General features: G+C 30.4%; 3 protein-coding genes across 4 annotated transcripts in view; 2 read left to right on the forward strand and 1 right to left on the reverse strand.

Annotated features, from left to right (window-relative positions):
• Window positions 1-49: 49 nt before the first annotated feature.
• Window positions 50-3,049, forward strand: LOC120776958 (nucleolar MIF4G domain-containing protein 1 homolog). The gene is made up of 2 exons (XM_040108048.1): window positions 50-1,224; window positions 1,290-3,049. The coding sequence occupies exons 1-2, from the start codon at window positions 336-338 to the stop codon at window positions 2,963-2,965; spliced, it is 2,565 nt and encodes an 854-aa protein (XP_039963982.1). The 5' UTR covers window positions 50-335; the 3' UTR covers window positions 2,966-3,049.
• Window positions 3,050-3,106: 57 nt separating this feature from the next.
• On the reverse strand, window positions 3,107-4,056 carry LOC120776961 (uncharacterized protein C7orf50 homolog). Its single transcript, XM_040108052.1, has 2 exons — window positions 3,799-4,056; window positions 3,107-3,740 (listed from the first exon to the last, which is right to left on the reverse strand). The coding sequence occupies exons 1-2, from the start codon at window positions 3,950-3,952 to the stop codon at window positions 3,169-3,171; spliced, it is 726 nt and encodes a 241-aa protein (XP_039963986.1). The 5' UTR covers window positions 3,953-4,056; the 3' UTR covers window positions 3,107-3,168.
• Window positions 4,057-4,721: 665 nt separating this feature from the next.
• The window catches only part of LOC120776737, a 127,672-nt gene continuing 115,815 nt past the window's right edge, over window positions 4,722-16,578 (forward strand). Inside the window, exon 1 of one of the 2 annotated variants that reach the window (XM_040107670.1) lies at window positions 4,722-4,878. The gene's annotated coding sequence lies outside the window, so the exon portion shown is untranslated. Of the gene's footprint in view, window positions 4,879-6,842; window positions 8,018-16,578 lie in introns of those variants that run through there. The other variant, XM_040107671.1, reaches the window with a different exon arrangement.

Below are 16,578 nucleotides of genomic sequence, written 5' to 3' on the forward strand. Positions count from 1 at the left end.
AAAGCTCTGTGTGGTTTTTGTTGCATTGTTTTGTTTACGTTTAGTTGGAGAAAAGAATGTGAGAAAACACCGCAAAGAACTCCTAAATTAAGCTGTAGTTTTAAAATTACATATTTTAAAGCGCTTATATTTGCTGAATGTGTTAAAAAAGTTAAATTATATGAATTTGTTTTCTTACTGCGTTATAAAACATTTATTGACATTGCGTTAACATTAGCATTTAGCATTCTGTATTACACAGCACTTGTTTGCGTTGTATTTGTTATCGCCGCGCACGTGCTAGCCTTTATCAGCTGTTCGTCAAAATTTATTTGGAAATCAAAGGATAATTAAAAATGACAAAAGTTGCAAAGAAAAAAGATAAAGGAAAATCCGCATCCACTAAAAAGCTATCCCGTAAAGATCTGCGGAAGCAGAAGCTGCAGAGTAAGAAAGAAAATAAGCGCATATTCTTCTCAAATAAAACGAATGGTGCTGCATTAGTGGCCGATGCTAAGGCAGCAGCAGCAAATGCACAAAAGTCAAAGAAAGGAAAGAAGAAGAAGAAATCCAAAAAGCCATCCAAAGTTGTAGCACCCGAAGATATACCCATCGAGGAATTGCTTTCTGGAAAAATAGATTCCGATAATGATGAATCCATCGCTTCAGACTTCTCGGATGAAGAAGTCAGTGCCCGAATTCCAGCGAACATGGCAAAACAAGAGAAGCCAATACAAAATCAGAAGAAGAAAAAACAGCAACCTACACGTCCCGACGCCGAGGAGCAACGACGACGCGTGTTGAAGCAACAAAAGGATTTGGAGAATGTGGCGCGAAAACAACGACTGAAACAACTGAAAGTAGAGAACGAAGAAGAAGACCGTTTAATATCTAAATTAGAAAAGAAATTGAAACTCAACAAGACTAAAGACAAAAATCGCTTGGTGCGCAAAATGTTTAGCGATGGTTTAGATTATGCCTTGGAGTTCTGTTTGGATGATGAAGAGGAAAAGCGTAAACGTGAGCTGAAAGAAAAACGAAAGGAAGAACTACAAAGGCAGAATGCCAGTGGCTGGAGTGATGAGGAGGAATTTGATGATGAAGGTGATACGGAGTTATTGGGCGGCGCTTTAAGTGATGACAATAGTGAAAGTGGTGAAGGTACTTACAATGATGACGACGACAACGAAGCGGACAGTAATGTTGAGGATGATGATGATGACGAAGAAAATACAGAAGAGCAAAGTAAGAAATTGCATTTTATTTCTAAAAACAATTTTTTATAAATATTTTTTTTATATTGATTTCAGTGAAGGAAGATATTTACGGTAGAAAACGTGATAAAGATGGCAACATTATAAAAACGGTTGCTGAGCCAAAACCTGATGCGCAACAGCCACAAAAATATGTACCGCCACACCAACGCGCTTTGCTAGCTGCCACACAGAATGACAGCAAACAGTCACAGCTCCTAGAACGTTTGCGTAAAAATTGTAAGGGTTTGTTAAATCGTCTCTCTGAGGCTAATCTGCACAAGATCGCCAACGGCATTGAGGAATTGTACATGAAAAATTCGCGCTACAACATGAATGAAACGCTTGGTGCTCTCTTACGAGAGGCATTACTTGGTCGAACTATGACCAATGAACGTATGGTGCAGGAGCATATGGTGCTTTTGGCTTATCTACACGCGCAAGTTGGTAATGAAATTGGCGCACATTTTCTGCAAATGTTCATAGAGCAATTCGACGCGCTTTTAAAGGAGATTCTCACACTACCCGTGGAAGATAAGAAACTGAATAATTTAATTTTAGTACTCGCTTACATATATATTTTCAAAATATATGAACATCGCTTGCTACTGGAAATAATCGGCCGGCTGTCCGATAACTTGTGTGAAAAATCAATTGAATGTCTGCTACTTATCTTCCAATCCGTGGGCTTCAAATTGCGCAAAGACGATCCGCTGGCCTTTAAGGAAATGATGTTAAGTGTGCAGCGTAAAATAGCAGAAGCACCATTGGAACTGAAAGAGAATTTGCGTCTCAAATTCATGGTTGATATTTTGAATGCCGTTAAAAATAATAATATCAATAAAATACCACAATTCGATCCGGAGCTGGCGGAGAATCTGCGCAAACGTCTAAAAGCTATGTTGCGCAATGACAAATATGTGACGACACTCAATATAACGATGGATGATTTGCTGCGCGCCGATCAAGTGGGTAAATGGTGGGTGGTAGGTTCGGCGTGGAGTGGCAACATCGATGATATCAACTCGGCGACGAAGCAAAAGAAAGATGAGGGTATTGTTGCTGGTCAACGCTTCTCAGAAAAACTACTCAAGTTGGCAAAACAGCAGCAAATGAATACAGAGGAGCGCCGAAACATATTCTGCATTATAATGGGTGCAGAGGACTATGTTGATGCTTTCGAGAAAATATTGCATTTGGCATTGAAAGATCAACGTAGTATTGCGTATGTGATAATTCACTGCTGTTTGAATGAGAAACGTGCTAATCCTTATTACGCACACCTTGCGCTGAAATTCTGTCACTATAATCGCAAATTTCAACTGGCTTTTCAGTTTGCCACTTGGGATCGCATCAACGACATGGAATCCCTAAATAAGTTACAAGTGAAAAATTTAGCTAAATTCCTACAACATTTAATATTAAATGGCGGTTTACAGTTGTCGGTGCTGAAGGTTGTAAACTTTTTGCAGCTGGACAAGACAAGCTTTGTTTTCATGAAGGAAATAATGGTCGGTTTGTTGTTGAGCGAGCACGACAATGAAATCTATCAAGCATTCGAACGTGTGGCCAAAAATACAAAACTCGCACAATTCAAGAACAGCATACGCCTGTTCATACAACATTTCCTGCTGCAAGAGGAGAGCAAACTAAAGCTGAGTGAGGAACAATTGAGTAATTTAAAGAAGCGTGCAGACTATGTTGATAACATACTGGCATATGTGGACTTGTAATTTTGTATAGTTAATTTTAACAAATTTATATTTAAGATTTGTACGTTAAAAATGAAGTTAAAAAAAAGATAAATAAAATAAACTCTAAAGCAAAATAAACATTTTGTAATAAAATAAATTTTTATATACTTAAGTCCTCTAAAATTTACATACTACAAAACATATGTTAATTTTTTTGAAAGTTATTTCGCCTGCCCGAACTGTTAATCGAAACTTTGCAGCAAATCACGTGCCCGCTGATATTTTGACGAATCGTAAATAGCTTTTTGCTCTTCTTCACTAATTTCCTCACCGCATTGTTTATCAAGCGCCTCAATGCACTGTTCAGCCAATTTAATAATTTGCGCCTTAGCTGCACCCTTCGAGCCTGACAAGTATTCGAGAGCGATAGGCCACATCTCTGCACCAATTTTATCTTCATCAAATACGGTTTGCTGTATTGAAATCTGTCGTAGTTTTTCAAATTTCCATTCTGCGCGCGAGTTCTTCCACTTACGTAGGTACTCTTCGTTACGGTAACGTTCCTTGCTTTCTGTTTGATCTTTCTGCAATTCGAGCCGTTGTTTGTGCTTTTGTTTCTTCTTTTGACGCACAGTTACTATAGCATTCACATTTTCTGGTTTTTCACTCTCGTGCAACTCCTCCAAGGTGGGCTCCTGTGCTTCTTCTGCATCGTGGTCGCCTGCGTCATCACCACTATCCTGCCCGTTTGCAGTTTTGCTGCGTTTTTCCTTAATGCTACCCTTCTCTTTGTGTTTACGTTTTAATGCTTTTTCTATAAATTGGGTAACCATTTATATAAAAATTATTTTCAATATCTCAGGAACACTTACTATCCCCCGCAGACTCTTCAACTGCTTCAACAATTAAGCTTTTGCTGGCCACTTCTTCGTCATTATCTTTTGAAACATGCTTTCGTTTTTTAGCTTTCACTTTATTTTGTGTTACTGACAAATTTTTGTCTACTTTACTTTCTTTTTTTGCCATTTTTATACAATTTTATAAAGTTCTTTTTAAAAACATTGCACAAATCAAATTTCAAGGCTTTGACACGTGATTCTTCTTCTTGCACATAATTATTAATTCACAATGCCATTGTCAAAAGGTAGGCGTTCACAAAAGTTTCCCTTAACGCCTTGTTGGTTTCGCCTTGCAGCCCAAGCAATTTTTATAAACAAAACAATAACAATGCGCATGCAAAAGTTACGAATGCCAATCTAAAAGAGAGCTGGAAAACTTACTGTCAATTGTTGTTGGTTTCCGCGAAAAATTGCAATTCGTGCGCGTCTTTTTGTTTATTGGAAAATTGCCGCAAGCCTTTAATGCAAAGTGTTGTTTGGTATTACTAAAATGTGAAAAGAGCAATAAATTAAGTGTTTTTCGTATCAAAGTGTAGTTAGTTAATGTATGTGTATATTATAAATAGTAAGTGTGTCGCTAGCAATTATCAATTAAATCAAATATTCTAATTCTACGAAAGCTTGAGATCTCCTATTAAATTGTAGCTCCTAATCGCAATTAGTTAGTCCACATTCAATATAAGCAAATAATTAAATTTTAATGAAAGGTAAGTGATGTTGAATTTTTAATAACCACCGAAATTTGTAAATATACATATGTACATACATATGGATATGTTTTGAAAGCAGTAGTCCAAATGAAAAGCTGTGTGTATGTATGTGCAAGGGTACAGGTGCCTGCATTTGGAGGCGGCACCAGCAGCGTTTTCTTTTTGTTTTACGTGAAATTAATAATTCGCGGTTAACTAGATTTGTTTTATTTGTGTAAATTGTGTTGTGGTATGTTTTAAAAAATGGTGCGCGTATTAACAATTGGTTGCGGTTATTGAAGGAGTGAAGTTCAAGGACATCATACGCCCTTTGCAGTGCAGCTTCAGCGATAACAAATATAAGGTGAGCATTTTTTAATTATATTTAAAACATATTTAATGTTAAATTTTATTATTGTATTGAAACTCTCCGCAGAGTAGTATGAGGCGAGAACTATTAATACATGTAATTTTATTAGTGTGAAACAGTACCGAAAAATGCTGATGTGCTGTCAGACCCAAATCACATTAAATCAATGTCCATTTTTGGTTATGCGGGTCTTTTATCTTTTGGGTAGGATCATAGTCTCTATAGTTTCCATTTACCTTTTTTATGATTTATAATTACATTACTCACCAAATCTGAAGGAAAAGTTTGATATTGATGTGCTATGATGTCTGTGGGATGTTTAAGGTGTCCTGATTACGAATTTCACATTTAAATTTTTAAAATATACATACATTTAGTCATCGGGTACGGAAATTCACGATTCACGGGCACACCTAGTATTAAAAAGGCTATTTTTGGGAATTTAAAAACTCGCTCTTCAATTTGTTTTTTAATTTAAAGTATATTTATATATTTTTTCAGAATATACATTAATAATTTAAAAAAAAAAATCAATTTTGAGAAAGAAGCGTTTATTACTGATAGTACTGAGCGGCTGCACTTTAGAAGGTTGTAAAATGATATTTTTGAAAGTGTAATCTATCGAAATATAAAAAAGTCGATTTTTTTTGTTTAATTTTTACAATAGGTGTGCCAAAATTTTATGTCGAACCAATACCACTTTGGATTAGTGAATGCTGAGTGGTATATTATTATTATTATAAGAAAATTAACAATTAATGGTACTAACTTCATTCGATACAAAAGCAACACCGTATTAATTGAAACTAATTTCAACCTTCCCACCTGAAATATTTAGTAAATTCAACTATTCTGTTGTTATTATGTTTGATATTCTCTTTTTAGACAGAGAAAGCTGCTAATTTTCTGAACAACACTGTTTATTTTCTTCAAAAAAAAATTAAAATATAGCTAGTACTAGCGCTTAGCTATAATAAATGATCATGTAGCTATGCATGTACTATGTACATATGTGTGTGCTAATAATACTTTTATTCATGAATTTTTTTACTTCACGAAACTAAAATAATAAAAGCCGCCAAGGGATGTGTATACATAGTATATGTATGTATGTATATTAATACTCACGTTTTTGTATACTAAGAGCAATTAAGATCATAATATCGCGCTACTGTTCTATAGCAAATTAATTTGGAATGATGAGCGCGTCGGGTGAGGTGCTGCCACTTTGAATTTAAAAATTTCACGATTTCTATTTTTGCCGGCAACGGCCAGCGTCTATAAATTACATACTCCTAAGTAGGTATATGTGAACGACAAATCTTAGAAAAATAGAAGAAAAAAATAGCAGAATGTACGTTTTACATATAAATAGGCATTTATTTACAACGCTAAGTATATAAGAAAATATATGTATACAATATATTTATATACTTATTTAGCTATTTGGCTGTAAAATATACACAGTGTGTCTGTCTGCCCCCGCAAAGCCTTTCCAATGGCGGCTTATTTTGTTTCGAACGCCGGGCGATGCGCGAACGGACAAATTTCATGGCAGACACACATACATACATACACATATTCAACTAAGAATAAAAATACAGCAAAATAAAATTTAACAGTGCCGCAATCGCCAGACGCTGCGGTGGTTGGTTGCTTCACATTTCTTATGCATTTCTCAAATCAGTTTGGCGTTGTGCGTGTTCCGAAGGTGTACAATTTTTGAAACGTTCGTTCTAAAGAATTTTTTCCGTTGCTACTTCTTTATTGAAATCATAAAAAATTTTCTCGTGCGGTTTTCGTTATTCAATATACATACATAAATAAATAAATATATACATATATTTACTATGGTTAATAATTACTGTAAAAGTGAATAATATTTACAGTTAACCGGCTAATATTTACTGTTGACGTATCTAATTCTTACTCACGTTTGCGTATGAGTAACCTTTGCCGTCGTGTGCTACGTTACTCAAAAATAACGGTTTATTTTTGTGAAAGAAAATTCTTCTAACTAATCCTTAATTGTCGAAAAATAGTGAAAAAATCATATGAAACACCTGTGGGCATTTGAATGTGAAAGTGTATTTACGAAAAGCAAAGAAAATCACCTTGGCCCACCCGGCGTATGAGTAATGCGGGGGCCGCAGTGCGTCACCTTTCCGTTTAATGCAGTTTAAGTGCGATTTTTGGCAAACATTACGCAAATAAATTATTGCAATTATATGGCATTCAATGAAAATTACTAAAAATATATCGTGAATTTCCTTGTGTTTTATTTTCCGCATATACATATGTATGTATGTTTCTGTGTATGCAGCAAGTGTGACAAAGGCTCGTGTGCGGGTAACACAAAACCACGCAGATTTGCAGCGCTGCTCGTTGGTATCTTTTCTGCCCACTAATTGGATTGTTGACAAGCCAAAGCCAAAATAACAACAACAACAATCATTGTATTACTAGCAATATTTACTCAGCACACACTTTGCATTGGCATGCAGCCGCAACTGCGTGGAAAGCATTGACTTATGCCGTGTGTGCCACGAGTCTAGCCTTACGCTCGGTACGTTTACTTGTAACGGTCGTAAAAATCAATCAATAAGCCATTGCTGCAACTGCAAAGCTGCAACACACAATTCAACAACTCCTTACTAGCTTCGCTAGAAAAAAGTCCAACAAAATAAATACAATATAAACGCGAACGTTTTTGTTGATCCATTCGGTCGTTTCGGTTACTGTGACAACAAGCCACAAAGCGCCGCCAAGTCACTATTACTGTCGTCGCGTGTTGCCCACAAAAAAAAAAAGTCGGAAAATTGTGTAGAAATACCACGGTGAAAATTAAAAGTGCTTGGCAGCCAGTTGTCATACACCGGAAATAACGTGAAGTGTGCTAAGCGAAAACCGCATTAAAAGCAATTAAAAAGAGTGAAGTGCAACAAATTTCATACAAAGTTTTCTACAGTAATTCGAATTCGAAACGTGTTTTTCTTTGCAAATCTTTTGTCCTTGTCGCGAAGCTTAAGAATTTGCGTTTCTTTTTTTCAAACGACTTTGGGTTGGATTTACGTCAGCTGTGTGGCGCCTATTTTAGATGAGTTTCGTTGGCACATCAGTACGCTAATATTGTGTGAGTACAGCAGTAAATAAGTAGATACCAGAGATGTGTATACATATGTTATATAGCATAACATTTACATTTATTTAGAAAAATAAACATATTTCTTATAATACCTAAATATTTTTTGTGTTTTCTTTTTGTTTTTTAGCAATAGTAATTATGTCTATGCGCTGGAGCAGTATTCTTCTATAGCTCGTATATATTTTTATAATTTATGTATGTGTGCTTGTTAACCCACTAGATATATTTTTACAAGCAAATTCTTGGCTGTTTTTTTTATCGACTCGGTTTCTTCATGATATTAAGAACTCAGTAGGTACTTTTTGTCAGAAGCAATGTGCAACAAATTTATTTGTATAGAATATAATACATCTTTAGTTCAAATTGTATTAACAAAGGCAATATTTAACACAAAATAACAAATTAAATATTTCATTATTTTTTAATTATTTGCTTTTTTACAATTATAATTTTTAATTTTTTTGCACATGCTACTTTTTACTCTATTTTTTAATAAAATTGTTTATTTTTATTTTATTTTTTAACTATTATTTTTAAAATTAATTTTTTTTTACTATTTTTAATTATTATAATTTTTTTGTTACAATTATTATTTTTAATGTTTTTACAGATATTACTTCTTTTATGAATTTGTTTTATTTACTTAATTTTTTATTTTCTTAAATTTTTTTACTATTATTATTTGTTATATTATCAAATCAAATCGAAATAATTATAAAATATTTTTAAAATTAATAATTCAAAAAAAATTAAAAAGTAAAAAAAAAATTAACAAAAATATATACATTTAAATTTTTAAAAAATAATTATTGTTAAAAAAAAGAATCAATAAAAAATAATACAAATTATTTATACTTTTTTTCAATTATTTGAAAATCAATTTTTTAAATTTATTTTTAATATTTTCTTAATTTTGAAATTATTTTTAATATTTTTTATTATCATTTTTTATTTAAAAATTATTTTTAATTTTTTTAATTATAATTTTTTTTATTTAAAAATTTTTAATTTTTTTTAATTATAATTTTTTTATTTAAATACCAAATTTATAACCAAGTTGATTTTTAATATAAAATGTGCTTTTATTTTTCTTTTGTATATTTTTTCAATTTCTTTATATGTACATACATACATATACATATGCATATTTTTTTAATTTCTTAAATATTTTTTTTTATATACATATGAATTTTTAACATTTTCTTAATTTTATAATTATTTTTAAAATTAATGATTGCAAAATAGTTAAAAAAAAATAAAAAGTAATAAAAAAATTTACAAAAATACATATACATATGTATATGTACATTCAAATTTAAAAAAAATTAAAAATAATTATTGTTAAAAAAAGAATCAATAAAAAATAATACAAATTATTTCTACTTTTTTTCAATTATTTGAAAATCAATTTTTTAAGTTTATTTTTAATATTTTCTTAATTTTGAAATTATTTTTAATATTTTTAATTATCATTTTTTTTTATTTTTTTTTTAATTTTTTTAATTATAATTTTTTTATTTAAATACCAAATTTATAAACAAGTTGATTTTTAATATAAAATGTGCTTTTATTTTTCTTTTGTATATTTTTTCAATTTCTTTATATGTACATACATACATATACATATGCATATTTTTTTAATTTTCTTAAATATTATTTTTTTATATAATTAATGATTGCAAAATTTAAAAAAAAATAAAAAAATAAAAAAATTTACAAAAATACATATACATTCAAATTTTAAAAAAATTAAAAATAATATTGTTAAAAAAAGAATCAATAAAAAATAATACAAATTATTTATACTTTTTTTCAATTATTTGAAAATCAATTTTTTAAATTTATTTTTAATATTTTCTTAATTTTGAAATTATTTTTAATATTTTTAATTATTACATTTTTTTTATTTAAATACCAAATTTATAACCAAATTGATTTTTAATTTAATATGTGTTCTTATTTTTTTTTATATTCTTTCAATCTCTTTATATGTATGTATGTATATATTAAAAAATCTAAATCTAAATCTAAAATATATAATATTTTTTTATATATGTATTTTAGATTTCCGATCTAAATATTTTTTATTTTAAAATTAAAAAAATATTAATTAATTTAGATAATTAAAAATATAATTAATTTTAAAACAAAAAATTAGTTTTAATTAGTTTTTTTTAACTTTTTAAATTTATATTTTTAATTTTATTTATTTTTTTTAATTTATTAGAAAGTGTTTTTTTTTCAACTTTTCTGAAAATTTTTGCTAGTTTTTTTTATTCAATTCATTCTTTATAATATTTGACTTATGTATGTTAGTTTCGTTAAAAGCTCTATTAAAAATATTCTTTTACGCATTTTTTTAATTTATAGGTATCTAAAATTTTGAAAAATCATATAAATTTAAATTTTTTTAAACAAAGATTGTAAAAAGAAGCAAACTTTTGAAAAAAGTACTGGCGTAGAAATTTAAGGGTCTGGCACGATCGCTAATCGTTTAATATAATTCTATATAGAAATCTGTTGTTATATACATAATATACCAATAACTAGTTATACACTACTTACTTTTAGACAGGTTTTCTTCCAAAAATCGTATTCCATATCTTCCACTCTTTCTCACGTACATACATTCCTGTAAGGAAGTCGTTTGAATTATTTATGCTCTCAAAAGTGGCGTGAAATTTTTTACAATTCAAAACTCATACCCCTCTTAACGTCCCCCTCCATTACATATGAATAATTTATTATGTTGTTGTTTTCGTTTGTAAACAATACATAAATAGGCTGTGTGGGATTCAAAGGAGATGGCGTTGTGGTGATTTTTATGTATGTATGAATGTATGTATGTACATATGTATGTGTCGATTAATAAATGACTAAATTGGACCAACCCCTGTTGCGAACTAAAATGTACATACTTTTATTGAATGTAGTCAATATGTACATATACATACATATATATTAAATCAAATTATGAATTAAACTTATTCCATAGTGTTAAATGTTGCAGAATAGTTTGGGGACTTAACTTTATCACGAACACGAGTATTTCATTGCCACAAACTTGCCAAATGCGAGTCGGTCATCAACCTCTGCTAATAAAGATAACATCGAAAAAGTTAAAGAATTAGTGCTTGAAAGTCGTCGCGTTGGTATCACATAGTGGCAGTGGATCTCAAGATCTCTTATAAATCGATTAATCGATTTTGATTAATGTTTGGAGTAGAAAGTGTGTGAATGTTAAACTTGTTCCAAAAGTCCTGAACCTTTTGCAGAAACTACGTCGAGTTGAAGTCGCAAAAGAGATGCTTGACAACGAAGCTGAGGCTCTATTATGAAGGCGATAATTTAAATTTTTTTTAATCTCGGTCAAATTTGATCAGATGGTAATCATATGGTACCAGGTCCGGACTATGACGGGGTTGTGGTTCTGAATAAAAGGTTGTTCTATAAAAACTTCCCAAATAAGGTCTCGGATTTTTTGTGAGCCATACAATTTGTTTCCTGTTGGCCATAGCTGGCCTTTACTGAGCGATTTTCTCCTTCAAACGGTTCATTTGTTGACAATACAGGTCCGAATTAAAAGTTTGACCTCGGAAAGTAGCTCATACAAGATGCTTCCACCAAAAATATACTTTCAAGACCGTCCATCCTGGCTTCGCCACCGTTTGCGCGGGCTCACCCCAATTCCACAACGACCGTTTTCGCTTGACATTGTCATAAGTGACCCATCTTTCGTCACGAGTAACAGACCGTATGTAAGTAACTAGGTAGTGGCTGTCTGACGACGCACCTGGGTCTTTAGGAGGCCCATTGTGATGCCACTGGGACTAATATTACCTCACTTATGTCATCCAGAAAACCTCGACCGATAGTTGCGGTTCTTTTTCTGCACAGAGCCTTACATTCACATACCTGTCTCTGTCTACATCGACCCTTTCCTACTCTTTTCTGGAAGGGTAGGCAATATTGCGATTCCAATTTAAGTTCAACTATATGGAATTACGAAAATCCGTGTAACGGGAACTCACTAAGTATTCCAGAATGTTTTTATTACTGGCAACTAATGGGAACTATTAACTGAGTCTAAGAGCTGACTTCTCTGCCAGTTGTTTACGTAACAAGTCTGTTGACAGTAAACGTAAAATGAGGGTTAACGGCTGACTTGGCATGGTTCAAAGAGTTCCACTGTTGCATATACTAGATACCCTATGTAGGTATGCTTTTCATACGTCCTGCCGCGTATTTCTTTGCCATTATTGGTCACCATATCAATATACGGTAAGTCAACTGCTGTGTAGAGCCAATAAACTACCGGAGGCGTCTATTCCCATTTGGACCCCGCCATCTTTTTGCAAGTGTTTTGTTGCTTTTTTCACCCTAGCGCCTAAGTTTGGTTTCCACGGAAGCTTCTTATCTAAAATTAGTCGTTGGTAGCTAGGCTTATCTCCGATTGTTAGCCGGACAGGTCTTCACATCATTGAAGGTTCCAGCGTTGATATTGTTGACCTGCTCGTAAGCATCTATTGAATTAATTTTCGGAGAAGTTCAGAGATGTAAAAGTCTTCAAGCGCGCCTAGTATGGCTCCAGGCCAGCTATTAAAAGCGTCCTCAGTAAAACCTATTCACATTTTCCCTTCTTCTTCGAAAAAAAAGCAATAGAATCAAACAATATACCACATACTTAATTTATAGTGGGTCCCACTGGAAGCGCACCAAAGTGGCGCAAATATGCGATAATAGCGCCCATAGTTGAGACCCGGTCATCATGACAACCAACCAAGCTACACATAGAAAACCCTAAACTGTAGAAGCTGCATGATTATTCAAACACTTGAGCTGGAAGGTGTGTGTGTGCATTCGAATTTCGTCATTTCCCCATCAAATGCGGTGTGTTGCTGTTGCTCCCATCCGTTGTGGGTCACCGATTGCGCACAATATTATCGTAAATGCATCAGCCCCACTTCTGCTATTGCCATAACACACATACCTAAACACTTTATAAATATACATACATACATACATATATATATACATGTGTGTTGTTGAGTTCAATTGCAGCCACTGTTTCCACAAACCCATTGCTGCCGCTGATGCAACCCATGCTGACTGCATCAATTGCTTTGGCGCTCTTAATGACGCGTTAGTTGCCCGAATGCATCACTGCTGTTGAATAAATTAACCTCCCCCTCTCCCCGCACAGCTGCTAGGCGCTTGCAAGCGCGTGTGTTTATGACTTGGGAGTCTGCAGAAGTCGTTGTTGCACTTTTTAGCGCCAACACATGGAAAACAAAAAAAAATATCGAAATGTTTGTAAAATGTAAAAACTGTTGCCACATGTTGTTGAAAGTGGAATTTTATGCGAAGTGTTGTTTTGTGTGTGATTTACTGTGCATTTTGCTATAAATATTTGTTTTTCTTTGCGTTCCGTTAGATATTCATGTATGTATATTTTGTTCGGCATTGTTGTTGCACGCACTTGCAAGCCTTCCAGCAACAGTTTTGCTAAGCTAAAATTGCATTAAATGGTCCGCATGCGGAGCTTTTGGCTAACCATTGTTGTTGCATTGTTTCATGGCATATCAAATTTCTTCAGGCATATTATATACTTTTTGTTGTATACATAAGTACACAAAAGTACATAGGTCTCATAACGGCACCCAGCATGTTATTCTTGCTCTCAAATCCACCTTAGATTCTCTGTTGTTTGTCTGCATTCGCCTGTGTGCCCCTCATTGTTGTTCGCATTCGAAATTCGCTTTCTAGCGCAAATGTCAAATATTGCTTTTTTAAGGGTCAGCTGACAATTTTGTGTTGTCAATGTTAAATAACGTCGTTTTTTCCACCTTTACATTGTTGTTATGCGGCTTTATGCGACTGTTATTAGAATTAGTGTAATAGCGCGCACATACCCAGCAGGAAATTGTATACTCTTCTAATAAGAAATTGGTGACCAATTAGAATAGTGGCTGATGTCAACTCCTGGCGCTATTTTTGTATGCAGTGGAGACCGTTTACAAACAAAAAAAAAAAAAAAGAAAAAAATATTCCAAATTGATTTTCGATAAAAAATTTGTTTTTCATTTATTTGTAAATACTTAACATTTTTTATATAGTTTTTTATGTTTTGTTTTTAATTTAATTATATATTTTTCAATATTTTTTAAATATATTTTTTTAATATTTTCATAATTTTAAAATTAAAAAAAAATGTTAAAAAAAGTTTTTTAATTTTTGTGTTCCTAAAATTTTTTTTGTTTAATTATTCCAAATTGATTTTTAATTTAAAATTTGTTCTTAATCTTTTTGTTTATACTTTAAAATTTATTAAATTTTATTTTTTCAAATTACTATATTTTTATATATATTTTAATTTTTTATTTTTTTTTAATTTTTTTATTATTTTATTTTTTTTGTTTTTGTTTCTTTTAATTTATTTATTTATTTTTTTTATTTATTTATTATTTTCTTTTTCAGTTTTATGTATGTACATTAGGGTGATTCAAAAAAATTTTTTTTTTTTTTTTTTCAATTGGTACTCGCAAAAATAGGTTCCTAGACACCTCTAAGAAAGCCTCTCCAAATATGAGTTTTTAATTGTAACGGGAAGGTCCTCCGCCTAACGGTTTTCTATTTTTTCTTATTATCAGATAGAAAAATTTATATCTCGCTTCCAACTACTTGAAAAATATTTTGTTAATTAGGTTTTTGTAGGAAATTGAATGCTCTAAAATATGGTCTCTTATGATTTTTTTTGTAAAGCCCAACCGTTTAAAAGATATTAACGGTTGGTAATTTGACTATTTTTGGAAAAATTCTTTTTTCTTATTAATTTTATAACTCAATGAAAAAAATTATTATGAATGATGATACACATAGTTTTGTAGGAAATTTACTGCTCTATAAAAATGGTCTACTACGATATTTCGATTAAGTTAAGCGTTTACGAGATATTCATCGTCAAACATCAATGCACATTAAGGTGGATCAAAAAAAAAAATTTTTTTTTTCGTTTGGTACTCTGAAAAATATGTTCCTAGACACCTCTTAAGAAAGCCTATAAGTTTTAATTTTCCCAAAAATAGTCAAATTTCAACCGTTAATATCTTTTAAACGGTTGGGTTTACGAAAAGATCATATGAGACCATATTTTAGAGCATTCAATTTCCTACAAAACCTAATTAACAAGATATTTTTTCAAGTAGTTGGAAGCGAGATATAAATTTTTCTATCTGATAATAAGAAAAATAGAAAACCGTTAGGCGGAGGACCTTCCTGTTACAATTAAAAACTCATATTTGGAGAGGCTTTCTTAGAGGTGTCTAGGAACCTATTTTACAGAGTACCAATTGAAAAAAAAAAAAATTTTTTTTTGAATCACCCTAATGTACACTTTTATGTATTATATTTTTTGTTATATGTTTTTTCATTCTAAAGTTCTAAAAAAACAAATATATTTTTTTAGTTTTAAAATTGTTAAATTTCTCTAAATTATTCCAAATTGCTTTTTAATCTAAGGTTTGTTTTTATTCTTTTTGTTTATTCTTTAAATTTTTTTAGTTTTTATTTTTATAATTTTTTATTTTTATTTTATTTTTTTATTTTTTTAATTTCTTTATTATTTTTTTAATATAATTTTAAAATTAAAATGAAAAAATAGTTTATTAATTTTTATAATTGTTAAATTTTTTATTTAAATTCTTCTTAATTGATTTTTAATCTAAGGTTTGTTTTTAATTTTTCTGTTTGTTCTTTAAATTTTACATATGTATGTATGTACATATATGTACATATGTATGTGTATATTGTCTATTTTATATATATACATTTTTTTATTTAATATATTTTTGTAATTTCGTTTTTATTTTTTATACATTTGTTTAGGTTTCTTATATTTTTTTAAGTTTTATAATGTTTTTTTTTAATTTTCTTAATTTTATGATTAAAAAAAATGTCTTTTATTTATTGATATTAATTAATTTAATTTTTTTTTAAGTTTTTAAATTTTTTTATTTACTTTTTAATTTTTAATCTTCCGATCTTTATACGTATAAAATTAAATTTTATAACTATGTTTTTTTATTTTTTGTAATTGTGAAATTTTTTTGTTTAAATTATTCCAAATTGTTTATTCTTTAAATTTCATATACATATGTATACATTATATTATATATTTATATACTTTTTTATTATTTTGTTATATTTTTTGATTTCTTGTTTTATTTTTTTTTTTAGTTGTTTTTATTTTTTAATTTTGTCATACTGATTTCACTATTTTCGGAATTTGAAAATTAAAAAAAAGTGTTTTAGTTTTTGTATTCTTAATCTTTTTAAAATTTTTGTATTTTTAAATTTTTTTCTTTCTTTGTTAGAACTTGGTTTTTTAACTTTTCTGAAATTTTTTGATAATTTTTTTTATTATATTTTAATAAAATTATTCCAACTTCTTTTTAGTTTTTTAACTTTTTTGATTTGTAAAATTGTTCTTGGTTTGGTTAAGTTTAAAAAATTATATTTTATTTTTTTCTTTTTAATTTCTATACTTTGTG

This window comes from Bactrocera tryoni, chromosome 5, assembly GCF_016617805.1.
Source record: "Bactrocera tryoni isolate S06 chromosome 5, CSIRO_BtryS06_freeze2, whole genome shotgun sequence".
NCBI classification, from domain to species: Eukaryota; Metazoa; Arthropoda; class Insecta; order Diptera; family Tephritidae; genus Bactrocera; species Bactrocera tryoni.

Excerpts from the sequence above, each read along its gene's own strand:
- LOC120776958 (XM_040108048.1), top strand. The coding sequence starts at position 336 with ATGACAAAAGTTGCAAAGAAAAAAGATAAAGGAAAATCCGCATCCACT. Across the intron at positions 1,225-1,289 it reads AGAAAATACAGAAGAGCAAA|TGAAGGAAGATATTTACGGT; the intron begins GTAAGAAATTGC and ends TATTGATTTCAG.
- LOC120776961 (XM_040108052.1), bottom strand. The coding sequence starts at position 3,952 with ATGGCAAAAAAAGAAAGTAAAGTAGACAAAAATTTGTCAGTAACACAA. Across the intron at positions 3,741-3,798 it reads TGAAGAGTCTGCGGGGGATA|AAAAAGCATTAAAACGTAAA; the intron begins GTAAGTGTTCCT and ends CCCAATTTATAG.